At 40.5% G+C, this 26,583-nt stretch overlaps 1 protein-coding gene across 9 annotated transcripts in view; it reads right to left on the bottom strand.

The window, feature by feature from the left end:
- The window catches only part of CADM1 (cell adhesion molecule 1), a 324,876-nt gene that overhangs the window by 176,027 nt on the left and 122,266 nt on the right, over window positions 1-26,583 (bottom strand). Inside the window, exon 1 of one of the 9 annotated variants that reach the window (XM_013054881.2) lies at window positions 1,092-1,260. The exons of the other annotated variants lie outside the window; for them this stretch is intronic. Within the exon in view, the coding sequence (XP_012910335.1) occupies window positions 1,092-1,101 (10 nt within the window). The 5' untranslated portion in view covers window positions 1,102-1,260. Of the gene's footprint in view, window positions 1-1,091; window positions 1,261-26,583 lie in introns of those variants that run through there. 9 annotated transcript variants of the gene reach the window in all.

Below are 26,583 nucleotides of genomic sequence, written 5' to 3'. Positions count from 1 at the left end.
GGGGGCGAAGAAAGGAAGGAGGGAGGGAGAGAAGCAGAGCGAGAAGGGTCCTGTAAGAATCTTAGAAGCACGCTGTCTTCATGTCTGATCCTATGACCACCATCCTCGCATGGCAAGGACAACATATCTGGGTCATATATATTTGAACAGCAAAAAGGAATACACAGTGTTTAAGAAAATGGCTAGCCAGCTAATTTATTCTGAGTCTGTCCTATACCAACTTTCAAAAAATTAACTAAATCTATATAAAATTAAACAATGCTTATGAATTAAACACTATATTTCATGCCTTAAAAGAACTCAGCACATTACCAATTAGCATTTTCTTTGTTTTGAATTCATTGAATTTATATCATCCTTCAACACTGTTCAGCTAAAGCAAACAAAAACAAGAAAATCACATTATTCTTTCTAAGCCATATAAAAGTGATCTGGAAAGTCACGTTTTAAAATCGCTATCATGGATTAGCTTAAGGCAATTACTTCACTAGCCGCATTCTTTCACGAGAAGTTAAAAAAAAAAAAAAAGAGAGAGAGAGAGAGAGAGAGAAAATCAAGCTTCTTGCCTAACAAGAAAAATGAAATCCCATTAGTTGTGTCTCCAGTGTATATTAACATTCCTTTTGTTTAGAAAGGTTAATATCCCCCAAATAAAGGAGCATACAGTGCCTGTTAAAATAATTACATCATGACATTTTAGAAAGGTTGGCAGATAGACGTGGTTGCAAGCAAAGAAACAAACAAAAGTAAAAGCGAGTACTTTTTAAATTATCCAGGACTTAAAAAAAATAAATAAATAAATACATGGAAGGCGCTGGAAATTCCACCATGTTTGCAATTTCCTGCCAGCTTGTCTGGTCTCCGGTATCTGGCTTTTCTCCCTCCTCCTCCTCAATATCTTTCCGTCATAGAAACTGAGGAAGATGTACCTTCATGCTCGAAATCAGATGTTCCATTATCTGAAAAGGAAACTACAAATCTGACAACAGAAGGATTTCACAACAGACCGGTGGCTGATAGTACATGGTACCAATATCAAACCCAAGTGTTTCACGGCCCCTTGGAGTCCCACAGTGGGACACAGACAGTACCTGGTGTCATTAAAGATGGTTTTCCTATTCAGGGCAAGCAGATCCAAAGGCCCAGTATCCGTAAGATCGCAACCAGGAAACAATTAAATATTTCGAATTTACTCCTCCAAGACCTAAAAGAAACCAAACTTCATGTACACAAAATATAGCACCGTGACACGTCTGATGCTGGAGGCGGAAAGCATTCACAAAAGTCTCCCCAAAAGGAAAACAAATCCTCCAGCTCTCAAACCTCTGGACAGAGCATTGGATTTTGTTTAAAATCCAAACTAGGCACAAAGCTAATATAAAACCACATCGGCTCTCTCGGTCTGCAGGCCACTGGACGCTGTTTTGGGGCTCCAGGCCAGGCCATCCTTTCTTTGTGCTCCCAGGGAAAGAGCCAGAGGAACAATGGAGACGAAGAGGAGAAAAGTCAGTGGCTTCCCCACCACCACTTAAACCCTAGACAGAGTCCTCAGTCCGTCCTCAGTTATCGATGGCTCAGTGGGACACAGGTAAGAGAATCTAATTGTATGAGTACTTCATAGGTATTCCCAATAGTCATAGAAGGCTTGGCATCGCTAAGTTCCCCCCAAACACCGAACTGTACGTATCAGTGCCGAAAAGGCCACTGCCTTAAGAGTCCAAGAAAGAATCTAATGAAAGCAAATACAAGGCCCTCAAGTTGCCACAACAAAACATCCCAAATAGGATAAATCTGCTAACGGGAATTCAGTGCCATGTCCCGTGATAGTCTCCCAACAAACCTGTAAAGGAAAGCCCGTCCAGGTTTTCTACAAAGAGCAGCCATCCCTAGGGGTGGGACTTGCCAGAGGGAACGAGGCTCCCTAGGGCAGGTGCGTGGGCCCTGCTCTTCAGAAGCACTCCCCATGCACCTGTGGCGTGAACGAATGCAGGCTCTGTACGAACTCGTCCTCCAAACGCCTTGTATCTACCACATCTAACGGACATCTTTATTTACCTGTCACACGCTATGCAGAGTGCTGGCTGATGGAGAGAAAATATTTTTTTCCCCCAGAAGACAGCTAGGAGTTCATCTCCAGGAAAAAGGAAAAAAAAAAAAATATATATATATATATATATATATATTTATGAAACTGAGAAAAGTAAATTTCTTTTTCCCTCTGTAGTCAAGGAACATATTTCCTACTAAGAAGTCAGAGGAGCAGGAGGAGGGCAAACACACCTCTTCAGGGCTGGGCACTGTTCTAAGTATCTCACACAAATTCACTAGTTTAATTCTCACAGTGCTGTATGTAAAAGGTCGTATTGCTCATCTTGGAGTTAAGACAGAGGTAAGTTGTATTCAACCAGTCCCCGGCATGTCTGGATCCCAAGCCCAAGCAGTCCAGCTTGAGAATCTATGCTTTTAACTTACATCCTACTCCTCAGGACAGTGCTGTTTGCTAGAACGTTCTATGATGATGGGAATGGCTGTAACCACACTATTCAAGACAGAAACCACTAGCCACCTGTACCTACTGAGCATTTGGAACGTGATTGTGATTGTAAAACTGAAGTTTTGATTTTACTAATTAGGTTTAAATGTAAACAGCCACATGCTGCTATTTATATGTTAAGTTCAATCCTCTAACCATGTGTTCAGCAAATGGAATGCGAGATCTGTTATGTATGTTCTTTGGGAAATCAACTCTTAGTAATTTTCTATCAGTTCACGAGCCAAAGTTCAGTCACTACTCGGTGTGCCATATGAGTGACAGAAGTGTTTTGATACACACCAGGTTTTATAACTTGTAACCCTCATCTTGTCCATACTTCCCTGTGGGAACATGTATGGTGGGGGGTGGAGAGGGAGGCTGGGGGGGAAGAGTAGGGTATGCTCATGTTATCACATCCCAAGTCCTAGCTTCCAAATGATCTTCAAGAGAACCTTTACAAAACTCATTCAACAAACATTACTACAACAAAGATATCCATTAAAGGCTATGGCAAGAATAAGCAGTTAAGAGTACTACAAACACACACTCCCACACTATACACAATGCCTGTATCTGTGCTTTATACCCAATCGATGTTGGGTACATGGATGACTGGATGGGCAGACCAAGGGACAAATGATGAGGTCTTCTACTCAAGAAACTTAGAATCCAGGAAAGACTAATAACAAGTTGATCATTTTCCCTCACTTGTTTATCAAACATGTAAAGCCATCTTTGAATCACATCACTGTTGTCTGTTTCTCAGACCTTTCTCCATAGACTCTGGTCCTTCTGATCTGCTCATTTGGCCCCATTCCATTTGGATCTTTGTAACAGTCTCAGTCCTGGTCTCCTTTCTTCTAGTAGTGCCTCATTTAACTCCATCTGCCACAAAACTCCCAGGGTGACCTTCCTAAAATCCAAGTGTGAAACCGGGCACACTTCTGGTTAAAATCCTTTGGTGGGCTCTCACTCTTATTAGATAAAACACAAGCTCCCTATACAGTGCACCAAGGCCATGATCTTTTGGCCAGTGACAAACTTTGTAGCCTCATCACTCACTTGCACTTTCTGGGGGGAAATAACTCCTTATAGAGTTCCATGTCTATGTTTGCAGACCTTAATTTTTTCAAGGCCTGGAAGCCAGGCCTCCTACCGTAGCTCTCCAACACTGAGTTGAGTACTTTGAAAGCAACAGGCACTGGCTAGAGGCTTACTGAACTAACTAAAATGCAAGAAAAAAAGATAATTAAAGACAGAAGTTTGGGCATTATAGTTATTGTAATACAAATGGATTATGTATCAGTAATAAAAATAAATACAAACAACTTAACTGGGCTTGATTGGGAAAGAGTGAATTTGGAAGGTATTCGGAGGGGCATATGCACTACAGTAAATTTTAAGAGAATGTGACAAACGTTATCAATCACCAGCTTGGGTGATGGAGCAGGAGTGGGGAGAATGGGACTTTCACCCCATTTTCTCCAGGCCACCCAACTTTGCCCACTGTCTTCCCAGATACCTTCCAACCCAGCTCCAAGAAAGGTTTTCTCTAACCTACCATGACAGCACAGAGCTGATGGGGGTTACATGTGGCAGGATCCCTCCACGCTTGAGGTTCAGCATCTGTTTTTAGCACTCCTCAAACTTTCTGCTTCTCCGTTTCAAAAGTCTTTGGTGTGGTTTGCCAAACGGCACTAATGCCCCCCGATTAAGATTTGGAATAGACAGAATAATTGAAGGCATCATTTGGGTTCAAGCTTCAACCCACGATCTGATCCAGTTTCTAGGAGAGGTCTACACTGCTATCTTGAATGCAGATTCCCATTCTGCTCTTTCCTGAACTGGGAAGAGGGTGGTGAGTGGGAAGAAGTGATTGGCAGGATAGGTATGAGCCTGGGTCCTTGAAGATATCCCAATTCCTAATAACTAGGAGAAAGAGAGTAGTCAGTTTGTAAGGATTGTAAAGTATGTGATGGGAAATGGAAGAGAAGGCTAGAAAACCAAGTTTGGTGACAGACTACCAACCTAAATCAGTTTTATTCTGTAGGTCCAAAGCACTGATGGGTTCTTTGTTATTTGTTTTAAACCACAGACACAACAGAAAAAGCCTAGTGTCTAGCATAGTAAATAATTAATCTGCATTAATTAATCTGTAATAATTAGTCAGTATTTAATCTGGCAGCAATATTTAAGCTGACCTGAAGCAAAAAAAAAAAAAAAAAAATGAAAAATGTCAGGGAAAACGGTTAAGAGGCTATTTCCATAATCAGGTGTGAAGAAAAACTTTAAAAAATATGAAGATGGTTAACTGGTAAAAAAAAGATCAGGAAACGTACCCCTCACAGAGGACCCACTACGTGCCATCATTATGCGAATTATTATTGGAATTAGGCTTCTCGGGTCCATAAATTAGAAACAAGACACAGAGAATGTACAACTTACCAAAAAGGTCACACAGCTGGTAAGAGATATGCAAGCTCAGATCCATCTGTGGTCAAGGACCAAGCAAACTCTTTCCACCCACACGACCCTGATTGCCAAAACCTAGAAATCAACTGGATGAAGCGGGCCAAGTACCAGGAAATACAAAGAGAGGGGCACCTGGATGGCTCAGCTGGTTAAGTGTCCCACGCGATCGTGGTTCAGGTCATGAATTTTATGGGTTGTGGGATCAAGCTCCAAGCGTCATTCTTCATGCTTCAGGCTCTGCGCTTGTCAGGGAACCTACCGAGGGATTCTCTCCCTCTGCCCCTTCCCTAACTCACGCATGTACTCGTTCTCTCTCTCAAATACATAAATAAATCTTGGAAAGGAAGGAAGGAAGAAAGGGAAAGAGAGGAAAGGAAAGGAAGAAAGAGAAAGAAAAACATGAGGAGGTTTTTGAGCCTTGGTGACAGACCCCTCTACTAAGTGAGCCAAAAGTTTCTATGTCCAACCATGTAGCAGGCCCTGATCAAAATACTGGAGATACAAATTTCAATTTGACATCATCTTTGCCTTTAAGGGATTTGCAAGTGGCCAGAAAATCACAATATTCAGTACACTTAGCCCTACACAACAATGGCAAGTCATGAGAGCAAGCGAGTTTATGTGCATACGAAATTTCCCTGGAAACTGTGGGACTACAATAACTAGAAGTTTTCAAGTAATACTGAAATTAAGGATAACCACCTCAGTCTCCAGAGTGTTCCTTGATATCATTACAAAGAAGGACTCTCCACAAATTAGTGATCATTAGCTTAATTATAAGATATTATGCATTCCTTTTATGCGCCACCAATACACTGTAGAGAAGATTTCCCTAAACATCTCTAACGGATCCACCAATGCCAGTGAAGAGAAATCCTATCCGTGCCCATTTTCCTTGTACTTGAACAAAAACACCCCTATACATCTTGGAGAAATTTAATTTGCAAGGAAGACAGTAATGCAAATGATCCAACTCCAAAAGCCAACACTTTCCACATTTTCAATCCCAAACACAAAGATAAAGAAATAATTAATTTAAGTCATCTCGAGAGAAATCAAGTTATAAGGAAATCACCTAGAAATCAAGAACAAAATAGATTAAGTTCAACTTCGAATCTCATGCAACATGCACACACGTTCCTGCACACTACGAAAGTGGGTTACTCACTACATCATTCCCTTATTTTTTATGGATTTTTCTAAGTCTTTTCCCGAAGGACATTATTTGTTCTATAACTCACGTAAGAGACGCAGTTAGTATGTCCATTTTATGAAATATGAAACAAGGGCACAAAGGCTAAGCAACTTGACCTAAATAACCTGATTTTTGGCAGAGCTGACAAATATAAACGTATTAACAATTCTGATACTACTGATACCTCCAAAAGCAAAACCAGACGCAGAGAGGACACCTTCTCTCCACCAACGCAGAAAGCACGTATTAGTGTTCCCCATTTACCTTCAACACCTAACACAGACCTTGGCACATAATGTGGGCTTGATAAATTGCTTTAATGTGACTAAGCAAACAAAGAGGAGAATGTCAGTGGACGATAAGTCTGATGAAATCAACCTTATTTACCATTTCCTTACACAAGATGTTTTCTTTTTAAAATGGGACCAATAAGGGCGGGAGCTGGGCGAGCTGGGTGGCTCAGTGGGTTAAGCATCTGCCTTCAGTTCAATTCATGATCTCAGGGTCCTGGGGTGGAGCCCCACATCCGGCTCTCTGCTCAGCGGGGAGCCTGTTCCTCCCACTCCCTCTACCAGCCGCTCCCCTTGCTTGGGCTCTCTCAATCTCTGTCAAATAAACAAATAAAATCTTTTAAAAACTGGGGGCTAATAAGGCATTCCAAGTTCATTTTTTTTTTTTTTTTTTGGGTAGTGATAGTGATGGTGGTGGTGTTGTTTTAAGGGAACTTACAGGGAAAAGAGTAGTAGCCTACATAAATCCCAGTGCGGTCTCCACCTACCAGTATATGAGAAAAAACATCACTATTTGGGAACTTGTCCTACTAAGCCAAACTCCGAAAGTTTGGCAGTTTCAGTTTAATCCACTAACATTAAAACAGACACATGCACGCAAGTGAGCGCACACACACCCCTGAAGGTAAATTTGATGTTATAACAGTTCTTTTTAAAAAAAAAAAGAAAGAAAAAAAGAAAAGAAAAAAACCATAACATAAAACCTCAATTACCCTAAAAGAGTAGGTATTTTCAGAAAGGCAACCAAAATGATTAAATTTCATTCTAACCAAGCAGTGGGCCAGGGGTGGGGGGCGCGGGGGGGACCAGTATTCCAACCATGTTGTCAAAGTACAAAGCAAACAATTTTAGAATCCCTTTTTGGAATTTTAATGTTGGCGTACAAAAATCAGCTCGCTTTTAGAGGAACCTAATAATACAACTGTGAAGAAAATGTTAATTTATGCTCTTTTCCTCCCCTCCTGGCATGAAACCTCACATGTGACAATGAAGAAGCGTTCCTTGCCCCCACCCCAGGAACCCCCGCTACATTCGCTGGCAGAAACCCATGCTCCCCACAAAGGGGTTTTCTTCTGTTTACCTACCCCACATTGCATTCGGGTCTTAGGCAGTACAAACAGAACCGCGTGTAATATGACAACTTTGCTCTATTAATACTGCAAAAATAAACAAAAGGAAGAGGATTTTCCTGTAAGAAGACCTTTCAGCACTGAGTTCATTCACTCATTTATAAATGTTTACCGAGCTCCCATTGTGTGGAAGGTGAGGTACAGGAACTGTCTTCTATTCTTGCAAATTTCTCCGTCACGGCTTCATAAAAATCCATGTAAACCATGAAGAAATGCCAGAGGGTCCAAGTGCAGAGGTTATCACAGACTTTAAATCAAGATAGCCTTGACTTCAGCTTTCCCTCCACTCATTAGCCAGTGGTCTAGGGCATGTTACTTAACCGTTCTACGCTCTACTTCCCTTTCTATGAAGTGAGGTGAAATGATGGTCTCTCTAATAAAAAAAAAAAAATGTGTTGTGAAGATTAATAAAATAATGTATTTTTAGATAGCACCGGTCACAGAGCAAATGGTAAGCGAGAGCCGTCTGTGGCCGACGTGACATAGATGTGTCTACTTACTCATTCATCATACTTAAGTGAGGACTTATGGAGAGACCTTTCATAGGTTAGGCCTGGAGAACACAGAAACGAAACAGAAAGAGCATGTCTTTTTGGAGCCTGAGGTCTGGTGTAACAGATTCTAAACAATGACTTGCTCATAATGGGTAAGTGTTGCAAAAATTTGTATTTTTTTTCTAACAGATTTATTGGGGTATAATCGACACATACTAATTGTATAAAAAGCACACAGCTTACTAAGATCTGACATAAGTAAAGTGTTGTGAAACCACCACCAGAGTCAACATAATGGACATATCCACTGTCCGCAAAATTCTTGTGTGCCTGTCTGTGACCCCTCTCCTCGGTCACCGGTCTACCTTGTCTCCCTGTAGGTCATTGTGTGTTTTGCTAGAACTCTATACAAGAGGAATCATACAGTATGTGCTCTTTTCATCTGGCTTATTTTGCTTGGTGGAATTATTTTGAGATTCATCCCTGTTACATCAATAATTTTAAAACACAGTGGACAATGGTGTCATCCCATCAGGTCCAACACACGGACCTGTGCCATTTGCTTTAATGATCATCCCGCTCACTAAAATCACCCCTACAAACTCTGAGTACAAATAAATCTAGAATTAACCACCTTTCTAAGAGTTGGTTTCCTAAATGCAACAAGCTAAATACTATTTCCCTATCAGTCAATGCTTTGCGTGCCCTTTGAATATTTCATACTGACCACTGTTATTGTCAGTACAGAAAGATAAATGTTTTGTGCTGCTCACATCAAGCAAACAAAACTGAGATGAGTAGTCTTGAATCAATCATCAAAGCAGACTCCCAGAATCGCTTTGTATACATATACGCATCACCATTAAAAAAAAAAATACTACAAAATGAGAGGCACATCTGTGTGGCTTGTGATAAGATGGTGGGAATTTTTGAGAGGCTGTTCTACAGATGTTCTAGCATCTAAAAGAGTGTTCCTATGAAGACTGACAATTTTCCAGCTGAGTGGTCAAGTACACCTCTCAAAGGCATGAGCATCAGGTAAAGAACCAGTGCAAATGGCAAGTAAGAAATTCCCTTTACAGCCTATTAGGAGATAGAAAAATTGGATTAAAAATTCTTTCATTCCAGTATCAAATGTCTTCCATTTCTAACTAGTCCAGGATCTCAAGAGATGACAGATATCAAGCACCAAGTCCAATGGCTGGTACCTAGTAGGTATCCCAACAAAACACAGCCATTAGAGAAACACCCTGGTCAAAGATCAGCCCAAGACAAACACCGTCACCTTATAAACTTCCTCAGAGAAATGGGTCTCTTCCTTAACTTCGGTGAATCTCACATTTTCAGTCATTCGTCAAAATTGCCCATTTCCTAGGTATTCAGCCCCAAGCTAGTTAGCAAATATTTACTGGGTATTTACTATGTGTCCAGCACTGAACATGGCTATTTTAAGGATAAGATGGACCTGGCTGTGTTTTTGCTGAATATTCTAAATTGCTTTAGTTTAAGTTTAAGAGAATGGCACAGGCAAACATGCGCACACACACAGGCTTTATACAGTTTCGAAGTCATCTCCAAGTAGGCCCAAGTTTGAGACCCTCTAAAATGTGACACCCGATGTCCCTCAGTAACCCTCATAAGGGCCATATATTTCAATTCCTAGGTGCCCTTCATTCAAATATATTTTGAGGACCTTCAAAAACCACAATAGTGGCTACCATCCATTCATTGTGTACCTACCATGTGCCATGTTCTGCTAGGTCAAATTCTATAGGCGACTGGCTAAGAATATTAACCAGAGGAGGGTATAAGTAAGATTTTCTCTGGCAACAAAATAAGATACCATGAACTTAGCAGCTGACATTGACATTGTATTTGTCACTGAAGACCCGCAAAGCAGACAGATCAGAGAAGTACAACCACAACACAAGCCAGCCTCTTGAAAACAACTTGTATACTTGCTGACCTTGTGGCTGCATCCTAACCCAAAACGTACAGTGAAATTAAGTTATATTGCTGATAAGAGTTTTATGTTCTTGTGCGTAGATGAAATGGAGCATTTGCCAAAACCCGCTAACACTGCTTACGCAATTATTAATGATAACGGGGACCATACATGGACAGCATCAAATGGATCACTTGAGAGAAAACCATACACACACATTCCAGATGAAATTCTAGTCAAATGCTGACACCCAAAAGGCATGCCGGTTAAGGGATGGCAGCAGATGAAAATATTTCAAAGCCAGATACATTTCCTGTTGAAAATTCCTTACATTCCATGACTAAATCCTAAAGGCCACAAGCAGCACTGCAGTCTCCAATTCTAATAGTGCTGATGCACAGAAAGGGGCATGCTGTCAGCAGAAGCCCAAACACAGTTGCAGTCCTCGGGCAAAATAAAAGTGTCTGGGAGACAATTCACACGTTCTCAAAGATGGCAGACAACTGTGACCTTGAGCCCCTCCTAAAGGTACACTCTTACTTGAAAGTCTTCCTGGCCCCCTGTAGTCTACTTACTAGATCCAACAAGAATCTATTTTTTTAAGATTGCAATTCTGCAGCAAGATGAAGCTGCCTTGATACATTTGTGGTCCTCACAGAGACCACTAATATTTACAGAGTGCAAATGCACTTTGCTTTCAAAGCGCTCAAACTATACTGTAACCTGTAATTTACATTTTGACTAAGAATCCCTAGAATGTCTATGCTCTCTCTATATAATTGAGAATGCCCTACTTCTTGGCTCATAGATTCTCTAAAAAGGTGGGGGTGGGGAGAACGTGAGAATCTGCCCCCAGAATGGAAAACAGAAAGGCACCCAAGTAAAACATTCATACAGCCCCCAACACTGAATCACCACCAATACTTACTGCCTGCCTCTGCAAGGTCATTAACCAATAATCCTTTATAAACTAGAGCTACTGACAGGTGTTCAGACACGCAGTGCTGGGTATCTTGATAATGCTCTTGCCAGAAAGAGGTCAGTAGGATTATAATGAAGTAGTAGCGTAGCATTTTCCCATAAAGGAAACTGAAATGTGTAACTCAGCTCCTACCTAGGCCTCCCCGCTCTCAGCTGAAACATTTTAAAGAATCCCAGAGCAGAGTCAGGCTCTACAGCCTCTGAAGGTATTGAGTGACCCGTGTGTTGTTGAACTTGACCCTGAACAGTGGATACAGCCATTATTGATGATTGCTTATGCTTCTTCACTGTATTTTGCATCTGATTAAGAAGGAACAATTCAAAGAATAAAACTGACGTCAAGGAAAATTCTTACCGTACGTTCAGATTGTACCTGTGTGTGTGGGGGGGGGGGCCAGACACACACCTACACCCACACACGCTCACGCACCAGCAAGCAGCGCTGCCCCAGTCACACAAACCTTCTCCTTCCGTATTCTGAACAATTCTCAACTCTGTTCATTCACTTTAGATATAGGTGGTTTGTTGCATTTAAATAACGGAACAATATTATGCCAAAACAAGTTCCACCAATGGCTTGTAACAAAGTCTTCACTGAGGTTAATGATGCCTACACCTATGGAATATTGATGAGGTGGAAATGCCCAAGAAGCACTTGGTATAAAATAAAATAAATCCAAGGGCCCAAACACGGCCAGTCCCCTTTGCCCTATCTTGTACCACTGAGAATTAACTAGATCGGCCATTTGGAATGCTGATTCTTGAAAGAATATACCTTGATATCAGAAAACTGACAGTTTTGTAGTTTACCTTTTAAACCTGACAAGGTTTCCTACCTTATCTTCAAGAGAAAAAATAGCTAAGTACAATTCCCAGAGGCTTCCAGAGCATCGAGACCCAGTCAACAAAAATAGTTTTAATTAACAGATAAAGGTGTAGTTTACTTGGTAGGAAATTTACTTAAAACTGTTTTATGGAAACGCCTGAAGAGTAATTGTATAAACAGATTTATTAGAATTTTTTTTTTTAGAGTATCTCTACAATACAGTCTTCCATATCTAGGCAGATCTTGGCAGAGACAGATGGCCTAAGCCTCTATTTAACAATGAATGATTAAAAGCAAAATAATCCTCACAAATCAATAAAACTGTGAGGTCACGGAGTGTTTTTATGCTTATAACCCCCAAGGAAGTATTCCTCCTTGTTTAGATGTGTACCCGGAACATATCACTCCTTCTCCAAGTCCAGTGCCAAGACTAATTTTATTAGATGTCCACACAGTGGTTTTTTTTACCCAGAAAACGCAGTCCAGCTGATCTTTCATTCCACAATCAAGCACCTACTTGGTGTTAGGGGACACACGGGAGTAAAGCTGTCATTAGGTGTTAAAGGATCTGAATTTCATGTTTATTTCATTCACTCATTTCTTCAAGTCCCTACCAGGAGAAAACGCAGACAGACACACCAAGCGTCCAGATAAATCTTCCCCTAAGGATCCATCGTCCAAGCCTAGAGCTCAGGCTCTTTTGCCTCTTCTCACTACACTCAGAGTTCCCTTGGCCCCACACAGTTAACCTGGCGTCAGTTCCACGACCAGCAGGATGTAGCCTAGCCAGTGCCAGAATACTGCTTGCGTTCAAGCACCAGTGACCTTAAATGGAGGTCATTATCACCATCTCCCACCGTTTTTTGACAGTTGGCTGCTGTTCTCTGAATGTCAGATAGAACCCACTACATTCTACTGAATCATTCAACTTGTGGACCAAGGTTGATTAGGGGTGCCCCAGATAAGGACTTCTCAATGCCTTTTTTTTTTTTAATTAAAAAAGGGACCATTCCAAAAAGAAAAGAAAAGGACCATTCCTTCTCTTCTTCAAAGAAATGTGTTAAGAAGGATCCAGAAACCCTGGACAGTGATAGATCTGTTTATTTGCCAAGTCTGTTTTAAGGTAATTTTCCCCTTTAAGCAGCAATCTGGATGACTAAGTTAAGGATAAGATGAATGCACGCAAAAGCACAGTGGAGGAGGTTTAAGATAAACAGAAATTTGTTTCCTTAGATTCAAGGTCCACTGATCATTGCATCAGTTCAACTAGGAAAGGCTGAAGAATGTACTTGGTTCCCTAATGGGAAAGGCTAAGATCCTGGACTATTCTGCCCTAGTGCTTTCTTGCAGGCCTGAACCAAATGATCTTGGGATCGCTTATAATTTTGAATATATCCATGATCCTTCTTGGTAAGATTTCAGGTATGTTCATTCTTTTTTTTTTTTTTTAAAGATTTTATTTATTTGAGAGAGAGAGAATGAGAGAGGGCAAGAGCATGAGAAGAGAGGTCAGCAGGAGAAGCAGACTCCCCGCACAGGAGGGAGCACGATGTGGGACTCGATCCCGGGACTCCAGGATCATGACCTGATCTGGAGGCAGTCGCTTAACCAACTGAGCCACCCCAGGCGCCCCAGGTATGTTCATTCTTATTCTGGCAGCGAGTATGTCTCAGCCTCAAATCCTACAGCTCCAGAAATACTTGCTTCTATCAACTCTTTTCTAAGGCCCAGTTTTCCTTTCAAAAGTGTTCCTAACATTGGGATGCCTGAGTGGCTCAGGCATAGAAAGCAGCAAGAAAAAAGAAAAAGAAAAACAAAAACACTTTCATTTGTCTGCTAAGGGCCAGATCCCAATATCCGACTTCTGACCTAGTGTTCCAGTATCTACGATGCTCCTAGAACTGTCAGGACTCAACTGAAATCATCGACAATTTCACGTCTCTAATTCTGTTTCACATTTGGTGATGTGTCCCTCTTTATTCTTGAAAATTTTAAAGAACATCGTAAACCAAACCATTAATATACTACATACATGATACATGTCCAAAGTAGTAAAAATAACCACTTTGGACTTAGTATCAATGTTGACATGTACCTCTCTTAATAAGTTTCATTGGTTTGGGACGCCTGGGTGGTTCAGTGGGTTAAGCTGCTGCCTTCGGCTCAGGTCATGATCTCAGGGTCCTAGGATCGAGTCCCGCATCAGGCTCTGCTCAGCAGGGAGCCTGCTTCCCTCTCTCTCTCTCTGCCTGCCTCTCCATCTACTTGTAATTTCTCTCTGTCAAATAAATAAATAAAATCTTAAAAAAAAAAAAAATAAGTTTCATTGGTATTTACTTAACTGTATCTGGCTTCTAATTTGGAAAACAATGGGAAAAATTAAATTCTTCAACAATTTTCAGCTACAGCAATTTGTAGCTGTTCACAGAAAAACCTGGCGGGCATGATTTCCATTCCTCCGTATAACACAAGGACGGGCTCAGTGTATTCTCAACAAGCCTCCATGAGGGCTTCCCCAGGATGCCCACGCAGGGCCAGTCCCACCAGCTGAGCTGCAGGCCTACGGTGAGTCGGTTGGGTTTATTCCCAAGCCTGTTTATTGCAGTTGTGTTAGTGCCATTTCAAAATGTAACTGAGCAGTATGTAAACAGAGGACGTCATGTAAATCAGTGAAATAAGAGTATAAAAAAGTGATTTGTCAGGTTCTAGATTTTGTATTTAGAGAGAGAGAAAGCATGTGTGGGTGCACAAGAGTGGGGGGAGGGGCACAGGGAGGAAGAGAGGGAGGAAAGACAGAAAACCCCAAGCCGGCCCCATACTGAGCCCGGACCCCGATGCAGGGTTTGATCCCATGACCCTGAAATCATGTCCTAAGCCAAAGTCAAGAGTCGGACGCTTAACCGACTGAGTCACTGAAGTGCCCCGATCTGTCATTTCTATGGAAATTATGCAGAATGTTTGAAAGGACTTCATAAAGAGGAGTCATTTAAAAATCATCACTGAATCACCTGTAGGTTAAAGAACAGAAGAGTTTGGGGGGCGGGGGGAAGTTTAGTAAAAGTCTAGAAGAGCTGTGCACAGAGATGGTTGCACAAGGTCTTTAAATTATTACTCCAAGGGACCCCTGGGTGGCTCAGTCCTTAAGCACCTGCCTTCAGCTCAGGTCATGATCCCAGCATCCTGGGATCGAGCCCCACATCGGAATCTTTGCTCAGCGAGGAGCCTGCTTCTCCCTCTCCAGCTCCCTGTGCTTGTGTTCCCTCTCTCGCTATCTCCCTCTGTTAAATAAATAAATAAATCTTAAAAAATAAAAATAAATTACTAGTCCAAGTAGATATGGGCTGGAAATCACACAGATTGCATGGTGATACACTTTATGCAGAATGATGACAACTGCCCACTGGAAAAGAAAATGCCTTGACCCAACATCAGATATCAAGAAAGAAAACAAAAAATAGAGGATGGATATAGACATAAATGTTAAAATAAAAACTTGAAATTATGTATTGCAATTGGTTAGAACTTTGATGAGCCAACCACTAGTCAGGATTCGACTGAAATGTTTGACACTCGACTAGTGTCAAACCGGACAGGAAGACTTCTTTAACTTCGTAATCACCTCCTATAAGCTCAGATGTCCTGAAACACAGCAAACACAGCAAAACTTTTGTCGTGGAGACCCGGATTTATGACTCTTCTCAAAATATCCAACCAAAAATCCTAATATGCCCAGATCGCTAGTCTGGCTTAAACTGCAAAGCAATGGCCAGGACCAGAGTACTGAGAAATTTGGTCTCAGGGACACAGAAGGATCTCACCCAAGTGGCCACCACAGCCCTGCTAAGCATGGCGCAGCCATCTACACATCCGGCATTTTTGAGGACACGGGAGGTTTACATGGGAGGGTGCTACCAGCCAAATATTGGGATTAAACCACACACTGTGTGGTTCTGTTTTCACCCCAATGAAGGACTCCTTTCTCCGAGGACACACAGTTCTTTCTGTCACTACGGTCACCCGTTATCATCCAGCCCTCCACAGATAGCGCCAGCGTATCCTACACTCCGCTCTGATCATATAATGCATGCGCATTTGGAATCATCAGAAGCAAACACCACATTTCTCTGCAGCACGAAAAACAGGCGAACAAAAAGACTTGCTAAGCAAATTGCCTGTCTCGGTGCCTCCTTGATAGGAAGAGTCAGGAACCTACTTAAATATTTATTTTTAATTCCTCTGGCTAAGATTCTTGACATGCAAAAATACAAAATGCATAGCTTTTTAGTGTCAAGCTATGTCCAAAGCAACAGGCAGTACGTTTTACACACGGGGCTTCTGGACCACACCGTGTAAGGTGGGAAAGAGGGTTAGTCCTCCCCAGCCTAGAAGATCACATCCCCTGCATATCTTGGGAAAAGTCCCTTTCTAAATGCAGCGAGTTGCTAATCTTTTTCTTTCTTCCACTCATGACAACATGCAAAGAAATGAGCCTTTTTGTCACTGAGTCTGTGTGATTTAACAAGTGGCACTGGAGGAGAGAAAGAAACAGCCTCCCAAGAACAGATCTGTGGTCACATTTCTTAGAACGTGCATTTCTTGCAAAGAGGTCAAAATAAGCTAAAAATGAAGAAAAAGGGAAAAAGGAAAAATCTCCGTAAGGTATCAAATGAGTAATACAGAGGAAATTAGAAATATCGAATTTGACGTATTCAAGGTCATTGTAAGACAATGACACACAAAAAGTAGACCTAAATTACCTTCACCTCCAAAGTAATCTTTCTACATTATTTCACCAGGAATTAATGTGAAATGATCTGAAAAGAGCTGAACACTTTTTTTTAAAGAAAGGATTTATTAAAAAAAAATGAAAGAAAGGATTTATTTATTTGAGAGAAAGAGCGTGTGTGTGTGTGTGTGTGTGTGTTTGCGCATGCGTGTGCGCACACCCACGAGTTGGGGGAAAATCAGAGGGAGAGAATCCCAAGCAGACTCCCTGTTGAGCAGGGAGCCTGACCTGGGGTTCGATCTACCAAAGCTGAGATCCTGACCTGAGAGGAAATCCAGAGTCCCACACTTAACCTCCTTCACTGACTCAGCCAGCCAGGTGCTAAGAGAGCGGAGGACTTTTAAACTATTTCCCACACAGTCAATCCTTCCTTTCACTATCCTGGCATCCCGATGGTTGAAATTTGGGTATTTCAGACCTTGGGTGAGCCATGCCATGTTCTCTATTTGCCGCAGAAAGCAGAAGTCAATAGATACATAAGAATCATCAAGACGTATTTTTAGCAGGACATTCCAAATATTGTTAAAAATTAAAGCACTCAAATAAGACGCGCAGGCTAGACAATACATTTTCCCTTAGAAAAGCATCGGGTGCCCACACGGAACCTGTCTTTGTGCACAGAAGCTCCTTCCTTCATTTACTGAGCAAGTAACGTACAAGTATGGGCTTATAAATCAAGAATTCTCTTCAATATGTTCTGTTTAAGGGATAATTTAAGTTTTCTTTTTATTCTAGTTATAAAACAGATGCATATTCATCATAGAAAATGAAGTAGAAAATAAAGGAGCAAAGAGATTGGAGGGATCCCACAGCCCGGAGCCTGTCACTATTAACATGTCCCTTCATTCCATGTTATTCTTCTGTGCAGTTTAAGCACATTAATATATGCATACATTTTATATTTTTAACATTATTTTTAAAGAGATTATTCAGCAGCCTTTGAATGCTATTTTCATCACTTCAGTAAATCTAAGTCTATCCTCCTCTGTGAACACTACTATGAGTGTCTTAGAAAATAAAAACACAAGACCATCCCTAGAAGTAAACATTTCCTGTGTCCAAATTTAAGTGATTCCTAAATAATGGAAAATCTCCCATTTTCCACGATATGATCCATTCAAAAAAATAAGGCTTCGCTGGGTTTTTTTGTTTTGCTTTTTTAAAAAACACAACTTGACTCTCTTCTGGACCGACGTGCAAATAGCTAAATATCTAGCTGTATTTCCTTCTGTTAGTTCTGTGTACATGGTCAGAAGCACACAGAGCATTCCAGAGCATGTTTAATTCAGGAAAGTGCTTTGTTTTCTCTCACATTTCATTAAGCGCTCCCCAGGCACCCAAGTGCCTTCATTATGACTAGAGCCAGTTTTGTCGGGACACCCGAGCAAATCAGTTTCCCTTGGGGTTGATTTAGACCCAGCACTCTTAACAGTCACGCAGGACACAGCCACCGAGAACACCAATTCACTCAGCAGTGGGGTGGTTTTCATACATCTTATAGGCTCATAACTGCAATCCCCGCAATAAAGACACTTGTAATACTAATTTATCCGTTCTTTAAAAGGCTTATTTACAATGATATCCAGCACTTGTCATTGTCAGGTCATACCTAAATTACTATATTTCTGACATTTTTTCCCCAATGCTGCCAAGTGACTTTTGTAAGCATCATAAGCAAGCATTCATGAAGACCATTCCGATGTTCACAGAAGCTGAGACTGATCTGTACAAAACAGGAGAGCCTTTGGAAGAATTTGAATACATCGAATGACTTCTTTGTTTGAAAGATAATTTGGGGGGCAGTCCTAATATTAGGGGCACATATAGTGACAAGAACACATCAATATCTCACAGTCATTTTCTCTAGAACACATTTTTGTTTGTGCTTTTGTTTTCCTGTCTGTCCCTTGGATACCGTGGCACTAAGCCTGCAAACACTACAGAAACCACATTTGGGTGTAAATGAATCGGTATAATGACCTCCAGCATAATACTTTCCAACAGAACTCTCTGCAATGATGGAAATGCTCTTGTCTGCTCTGTCCGATATTGTGGCCAATAACCACATGTGGCTCTTGAGCACTTCTAATGTGGCTAATGCGACCGAGGAACTGCATCGTTAGCTTCCCTTAGCTCTAAATGGCCGCAGGAGGCAAGTGACTACCCCATTTCATAACAGCACCAGAGGACTGCCAGGCCTCCTTACAGCTCCCCAGCGCCTAGCTGAGAGAGCAAAGCCTGGTGTTTACTTCATTTGGGGGAAGCATTTGTTAAATGAGTCCTAAGAAGAGAGGCCTTGCTTTTTTCCCTAGTAAGGGCATCATGGAATCACTGTAAGGAGCAGACTGTCCTTTGTAAAGGGCCTCCAAGGTCTCCGACCACCCAGTCTCAAAGCAAAGTTGCCCCTAAAAGGCAATTTCCACCATTCAAGCATATATTTCCTATGGCACCTTTGCAACCCTTGGGCAAACGTGTGAAACATTAGAGAAGCTAGGATGGTATTTTTAAATTGCTCTAGGATTCTATGGGAGTGGTTCAACAGTTGTTTGGAACAAGTAATAGAACCTAGACACGTAAGATTTTATAACGCTTCTCGCTACAACAAAAACCTGGCAGGAGATGCATTAGTTAAAACATAGTCACAATTTTATTCTTCAATTAATCTTTAAAACTGAGAAGAAAAAAATCATTCTCCGGTGTTTGGAAAAAAGACAGCTAACAACTCATAGAGTAAATTAAAATACAACATCCCCTGACGCCACATAAAATTCTGAACAAATTTAACGGCATCTTGGAATCTCTGACAACAACAAAAAAATACATTTGCATTTATACAACATTAACAACTGAAATAAAATTCAACCATCTTGCTCAGGGTAGATTTTTGATTTCATTAATATCCTTACAGATTTCACCTGTCTACAAGCACTGATTAGCAAGAAAAAAACCGCACTGTCTGATCAGGCTTTGGACTCTGATATGAATTGAACTGAGAAGCAGGAGGAAAAAAAAAATAATTGAGCTCAGATACATTATTCTGAAATGCTGCCACAGGAAAAAAGGCACAGCGTTGATTCCATCCACTTGCATTTTCTGGGCAACAAATCTGTCATTCATGACTAAGATGTTACGATAGGACTTAGCCTCGCTGAAGTCATCTCCCTAAAAATGCAGATCTTCTAGCAGGCTTCATAGCTCTGATCTCTTCCCACAAGTTGCTCCCGATTCAAGCAGATAATTTTGCTCTCTTTAATCCAGCGGAACTGAGTAAGTTCCTGGCACTTCAAAAAGAATTATGGGAACAAAAATCCTCTCAACAGAAAAGTACAGGTAAGGCTCTAGCCTGATGATGGGTAAAGTTCTGTATATTGCCGTGGAGCCTCCTAGAGCAGTAAGGAAGGCCAGAGCAGAGGTGGGGTTCAGAGGCCTCAATCACAAACTGCACAAGTGACACAAAAATTCAAGTCCAAGAACACTGGATGGCACTCATGGCTGCTGATGTGGACTAAATGCTTGTGTCTCCCATAAAATCCACATGTTCGAGTCCTGACCCCCCAGGTTGTGGTATTTAAAGATGGGGCCTTTGGGAGGGTAACTGGGGTTAGTGAGGTCACAAGGGTAGGACACTCACAATGGAATTAGTGCCCTTTGAAGAGCTACCAGAGACTTTGCCCTCTCTCTGTGCACCGAGAGATCATATGAACACACAGTAAGAGGGGACCCACCTACAAGCCAAGAGAAAAGGTGTCAGGATGAAGTCCACACTGCTGGCACCTTAATCTTGGACTTCCCAGGCTCCAGCATGTGAAAAATAAATTTCTGTTCTTTAAGCCACCCAGGGTGTGGTATTTGGTGACAGCGGCCCAAGCTGACTAGTACAGATGCATCTCCGACTTGGGTTTTAGAGTTTGCTGCCCTGATCCCTATATAACTACCTATGAAAGGAAGAGTCAGAAGCGCCCAGAGTGAATGTCCAGTGTCAACACACCCTGGTCATTAAATAATTCAGAATTACTGGTTATTTAACCTACAGTGAAAACTAATAAAGACTTCTGCTTCCTGCCAATATGGAGTAACCAGGAACAGAGTCACTGTTCTACTGGTGGTGGGGGGAGAGGGGGAAGAAAGAGAGAGAAACACTGGTTTTCACTAAAGCAACAAAGGACAGTCAATTCCCAAGAGACAGAGCAGATGAGGTGAGCCCTCCTACTGCCCCAAACTTATTTTTTGGACAGTTTCCAGGACACAGCCGAGAAGGGGGAGGGAAACAGGTGGCACCCAGGAAGAACAAAGCAGCTAGGATCTGCAGGACCAAGAACCATGAAGGAGAAAGCTATATCGAGGGGAACCCCAGAGATCTGCAGAGGGCCCCTCTCAAGCATTCAACAGAGCACTAATCCATGCATGCGTGTGAACAATTACCCAGGGTTAGGGCAAAAAAACCCATCTGAAATGTTAAAGGAAACAATGAGTACCACATACAAGTCTAGAAATAGTGTCTATTCCCACCAGACAGAACGAAAACCTCATCATTTTCATACATCAGATTACTGAAAAAGGTACTGCCTCAGTAATGGAAATAATTAGCCCTCGAAAAAACATTGCTCCACTTCCATTCAATAAATCTTGAAAGCAGAACCCAGAATACCATACTATTTCCAAGTAACATGACTTCATACCAGAATAAAACTCAAGAGCACATACAAAAATATCTAGCACCAAACAAGGAAAATTTCATGTCTAGCATCCAATCAAAGATTAGTAGACATGTGAAGAAGCAGAAAAAAAAAAATCCGTATTAAGAAAACAAAACTGGTCCAGATTGACACAAATGATGGAATTAACAAAGAGATTAAAAGAATATAACTGTATACTACATATTCAAACTAGATACATGGAAGGTGCTTTTTTTTAAAGCCCAAACAGAACTTCTGGAGGTAGACTTCCATATGTGAAGTGAAAAATAAGCTGAATAAGATTTAAGAGCCAAATGGATATTCCGTTTGCTTTGAGGACAAAATAAAAACAGCCCCAAATAAAATAGTGACAAGAAAGGAAATAAAAACAAAACAAAATCATTAAGCTATGGGATGACCATAGATGTGAGAAGCTCAATTATTCCAACCATAAAAACAAAGAAACCTATACTTAATTACATCATTATAAAATGGCTCAAAATTAGGTAAAGAGAAAAATTTAGAAGGGACCAGAGAAAACTGACATATTCTAGAGAGAAAAAAAAGACAAGGATAATATTGGATTTCTCTCTGGAGAGACTGCAAGTAAAAAGGCCATGGAAAAACGTCTTTAAGCTTGTAAATAAAATATCTGTCAAACTAAACTAAGCAGGGAAATTCACTTCCAAAAACAAAAGGAAAAGAAGTTAAATACTTTTAAAAAATTGTAAAGACCTACAAAAGCTGAAAGAATTCGTTATCAATAAATCTGCATTATAAGAAATGTTTAAAAAGTTGTCAGGGAAAAGGGAAAGGATATTAGATGGAAATTTCTAAAAAATTTTTAGAATTTTTAGAAAAAAATTTTTAGGAAAATTCTAAAATTTTTATAAGAAACTTCTAAAGAAAGAAAGTACACAAAAATGGTAACTACATAGATAAATGTATAAGAATGTCCTATTATCTAAAAGACCTCTTTAAATACTTAAATTGTTTTTAAAAGCTAATGAGTCAACCAAACAAAAACAAATGTGTTGGGGATTTCATAGTGAATGTAAAAATAAAATGTATGACAAAAGGAGCACATAGGCTAGGAGAGAAAAATAGAAGCATTGAATATGAGGTCCTTATACTACACATGAAATGGTATAGAATCACTTGCAGATTGACTCTGATGAGTTAAAGATGTATACTAAAAACAATCATGAAAATGTTTTTAAAAGGAGTTGTAACTAATAAACCAACAGAGGAGATAAACTGGAAGTATAAGAAGTACTTAACGCACACAAAAGGCAGAAAAAGAAAAACAGATCTAACAAACAATATGAATTAGCTTATGTCCATAACCATACTAAGAGTAAATGGTGTAGACACCCCAAATAAAAGGCAGAGACTGTCAGACTGAAATTTTTTTCGAAAAACAATGCCCCAGTTTTAAACTTATATAAGAAAATCACTTTAAATATGAAGATACAAATAAAAGTAAAAAGATAGAAAAACACATATATCACACTGACAGTAGCATAAATACTTCCCATTAGCATTTTTCTTCTAATGTTTGATATACATCAAGTGTAAAATTCTGCCAATGAATTCAGGTGATAGTCAAGAAACGTATGAAACCTATCCACTTGAAGTTTATTTTTATATCTTTTACCAAATCATCACTGAACATACAATTCATTGTTACAAATGCCTCTTAGTAGGATCATAGAATATATTCTTCACAGAACTCGGTGCCAGTAAAATGTCTGCATTCAATGTGAATTCACGTGCTTTCTTTAATCAGGTAAGTATTACATGAGCCAAAGTTTTCCCTTTACATCCTGGCTAACAATCAGAAAGTTCAATGCTCAACTTAGTGCCAAAGTCTAAAAATAAATCCATCCCAGGCACTTAGCAAGATCCTCACTCTCATCTTCTAATTGGTTTTCGACCTCGCCTAAAATTATTTCACTTGCACTGCAATATTGGAAGCTACTATGATTTTTTTTAAAGAGTTGTATTTTAGGGGTGCCTGGGTGGCTCAGTCAGTTAAGTATCTGACTTTTAATTTCAGCTCAAGGTCATGATCTCAGGGTTGAGACTGAGTCCCACATCAGGCTTCAGATTCTTTTCCTCCTTCTCCCTCTGCCCCTCTCCCTGCTTGCTAAATAAAAAAAAAAATAAATAAATAAATTCTTAAAAAAAAAAAAAAGAGTTGTATTTTATAACAAAGAATATCACGAATCATGCACAAGTATTTGCCCCACCGCCTGTAACATGTGAGTTAAATCCGAGAGGTGAGCGTCTGCTCTGAAGTTCCATTTTATATCACTAAGTGAGAACAACAGTGGCCACTTTGCCTCATTCTTGACAACATTTTAAAAAATGTGAAAGTCTGCAGATTCAAAATCATAAAACAAGGATAATAGTAAATGAAGTTAAAAGATTATCAAAATTAATGGAAAACTTTTTAAACCAAAATGTGATCATTTTCAGGTTAACAAAAATCAATGAAAAGTTAGATGGACCTACATAGAACCCTCAGTCTATTCTAAGTGAGCAGTATGATGACCAGGCAGATTTCAGGACTCTGAATACAGAAACAAGAACAAGGACAACACTGGCACTGTCAGGTGAGTATGGCTGAAGAAGGGCATAACCCAAACCAGGCCTGCATTTGCCCAGGTATTAAAGATGGGTCCCCAAAGTCTTGTGAATTCGGATGTGTATTTATTATTCCTTTGATTGTCAATTAATATTTCTGCATTAGAGGAAAGAAAAAGAACATGGGTACAAGGACATAAATTGCTCTGATATTTTATCAAATGCAACACTGCCCTTTTGCAAATCTACTCCAGTCCCAGGCATTCTGCTCAAAGCAATGAGGATTTCTCCCTCTGGCCTTGGGCAGAGCCTTAGTTGTGTGGTTCGCCTGTGTTTTAGCATTCCAAGGGTCAAAAAACTGCAGCCTAGCTTTCACAAGGTCAAAAAACTATGTAGTCTTTTCTATTAGATGGAGAGAGCAGTGAGTTACATGATGAAAAAAAAATGTTCAGATTACGTAGGCAACTTCAATCAAGTCAGAAAAGAGGGGGTACAGCTGGATCTCTGTAACAAAATAGTTCCCAAATGAGTGGTTCCACACTTCTGGTGAACCCCTGAATCACCCATGTAACTGAAGAAACAGATATGGAGCTTTACCCACCAGAGACTATGCTAGGGCATGTCTGACGTAATCCCACTTCGAGAACCCCCAATGGAAGTGTCATTAGGAACGCGGATTTCTGGCATAAAAGCAAATGAGAATACAACTGCATGACTTAAGTAAATGTCTGATTTTAAGTAAAATTATATCGACTGAATTGGAATTGGAAGAGACAAGATGAAGTCATTATGCATTTTATCTTTAAGACAAGAGCAAAATTGTATTTCTGAGCTCTGTACGTTAAAAAGATCTAAAAACAATGATCTAACCAAAAGCAATAAGCATCCTCTAGTGCCCAGATTATGGTTTCTAAATAACATTTCCTATTAAAAGGAACAAGCTCCTAGAAAAAATAGCCTATTCCAGGTCTGAGGAAAAAAAAAAAAAAGTTATAAAATGAACCTGGAACGTCTTATACTAGGAAAGAAGTATGTTAACCAAGATTCTAGAATCATGGTGAAGGGCCTCAGGAACCAACGTGAAAAGGCTCCTGTGGTAAAAACAGGATCATAAGAGCAACAATAGAATAACTGTAATGGATTGAAGCATAACTATATTCAAAGCTAAGATTTCAAAAGAAAACCTCTAAGACAACCTTTTAAGGATGCTAGAGAAGCAACTATTTTCAAAGTTGGTAAATAAAGGTCAAGAATGAATCCTACTTTCTTGACTTCTATCTACTGCGCCTTGAGGTAAATGATGAGGGGAAGCTGCTCTTCATGAAGGAATGGCAGAATAGGGTTATCCCCACTTTGCAGACCCTGTTAAAAGAGTGACTACAAGGAATGATCTTCAAATAGTACTTCCCTCACACACAGAAAGGTACAGACGCTATGTGCCAACCTGTGAAATATTCTTGCTTTTCATACACCCATTCCCCACCCCACCCCCAAAAGAAAGTCAATCCTGTAACAGACAAGACTTCTACTTTGATTTACAGGAGATCAAGAAATAAAGAATCATGTGAGCCAACATCTTCAGGCTATAATAAGCCAAATCACATTTCAGGAAACTCTACAGAACATACAATCCAGGTTCTCCAACAAACTTTAAGGGAAACACAAAAAGGATAGAAGGAGAAGTTCTAGGTTAAGAGAGACTTGACCTATTTATCACCCAGGTGTTTTTCATGGACTTTATCTGGCTCTTGATTCCAACAAACAAAAAGTTTTATAAAGATAACACAATTAGAGAATTTGAATACTGGATGGGTATTATTGACCCTAAGGAATTATAGTTAATTTATTTAGGTATGAAAATAGTTTTGTTTTTGTTGTTGTTGTTTTTAGAAAGGCAGACTGCCAAGTTCAATGCCTCACTTGGATGTGTCGGGAGTCTTGGAAGCTTGACTACCCTATATTCTCCTACAAATGGACCCTGAGAGCTTGTTTGAAAGTTCTAGCAGGGGAGCGCAGCTACTCACATACCCTTGACAAAAGAATGGTCTTCCTCTACTGAGGAAGGTGGTCCTCTTCAACCAAACAGGCAGCTTCAATAGGGACACACATGCAGCAGTGAGGGAGGAAAGGAACACAGCCCAGCCAGCCACATCAGCCCAATCAACCCTGCTGATCAACGGGGTGATAGATGTCACAGCCAGATCGCCCTCACATCCAAAGATAGCATCTTAAAAAGAAAGAAGAAGAAGAAGTCATCCTGCCTTTTAGAGAATCACACTGAACTCTTCATGGATGAGATGATATGATGTCAACAATTTACTTTAGAATGATCCACTGAGGGTGAGGGGGGAAAAATGGGTGAGGTGACAAATGAAATAGCATTGGCCATGAGTTAGTTATTGAAATTGAGTGATGGGAACATGAGGGTCCAATACACTATTCCCTCTGCTCCTGTATATTTGATATTTTCCACAATAAGTTAAAATGTCACAAGCAAAAACAAAAAATACAGGGGCACGTGGGTGGCTCAGTGGGTTAAAGCCTCTGCATTTGGCTCAGGTCATGATCTCAGGGACCTGGGACAGAGCCCTGCATTGGGCTCTCTGCTCAGCAGGGAGCCTGCCTCCCTCTCTCTCTCTCTCTCTGCCTGCCTTTCTGCCTGCTTG

This window comes from Mustela putorius, unplaced genomic scaffold (genome assembly GCF_011764305.1).
Source record: "Mustela putorius furo isolate JIRA1106 unplaced genomic scaffold, ASM1176430v1.1 tig00000460_pilon_pilon_pilon, whole genome shotgun sequence".
Lineage (NCBI taxonomy): Eukaryota > Metazoa > Chordata > Mammalia > Carnivora > Mustelidae > Mustela > Mustela putorius.
This window is presented reverse-complemented; position numbering and strand designations above follow the sequence as displayed.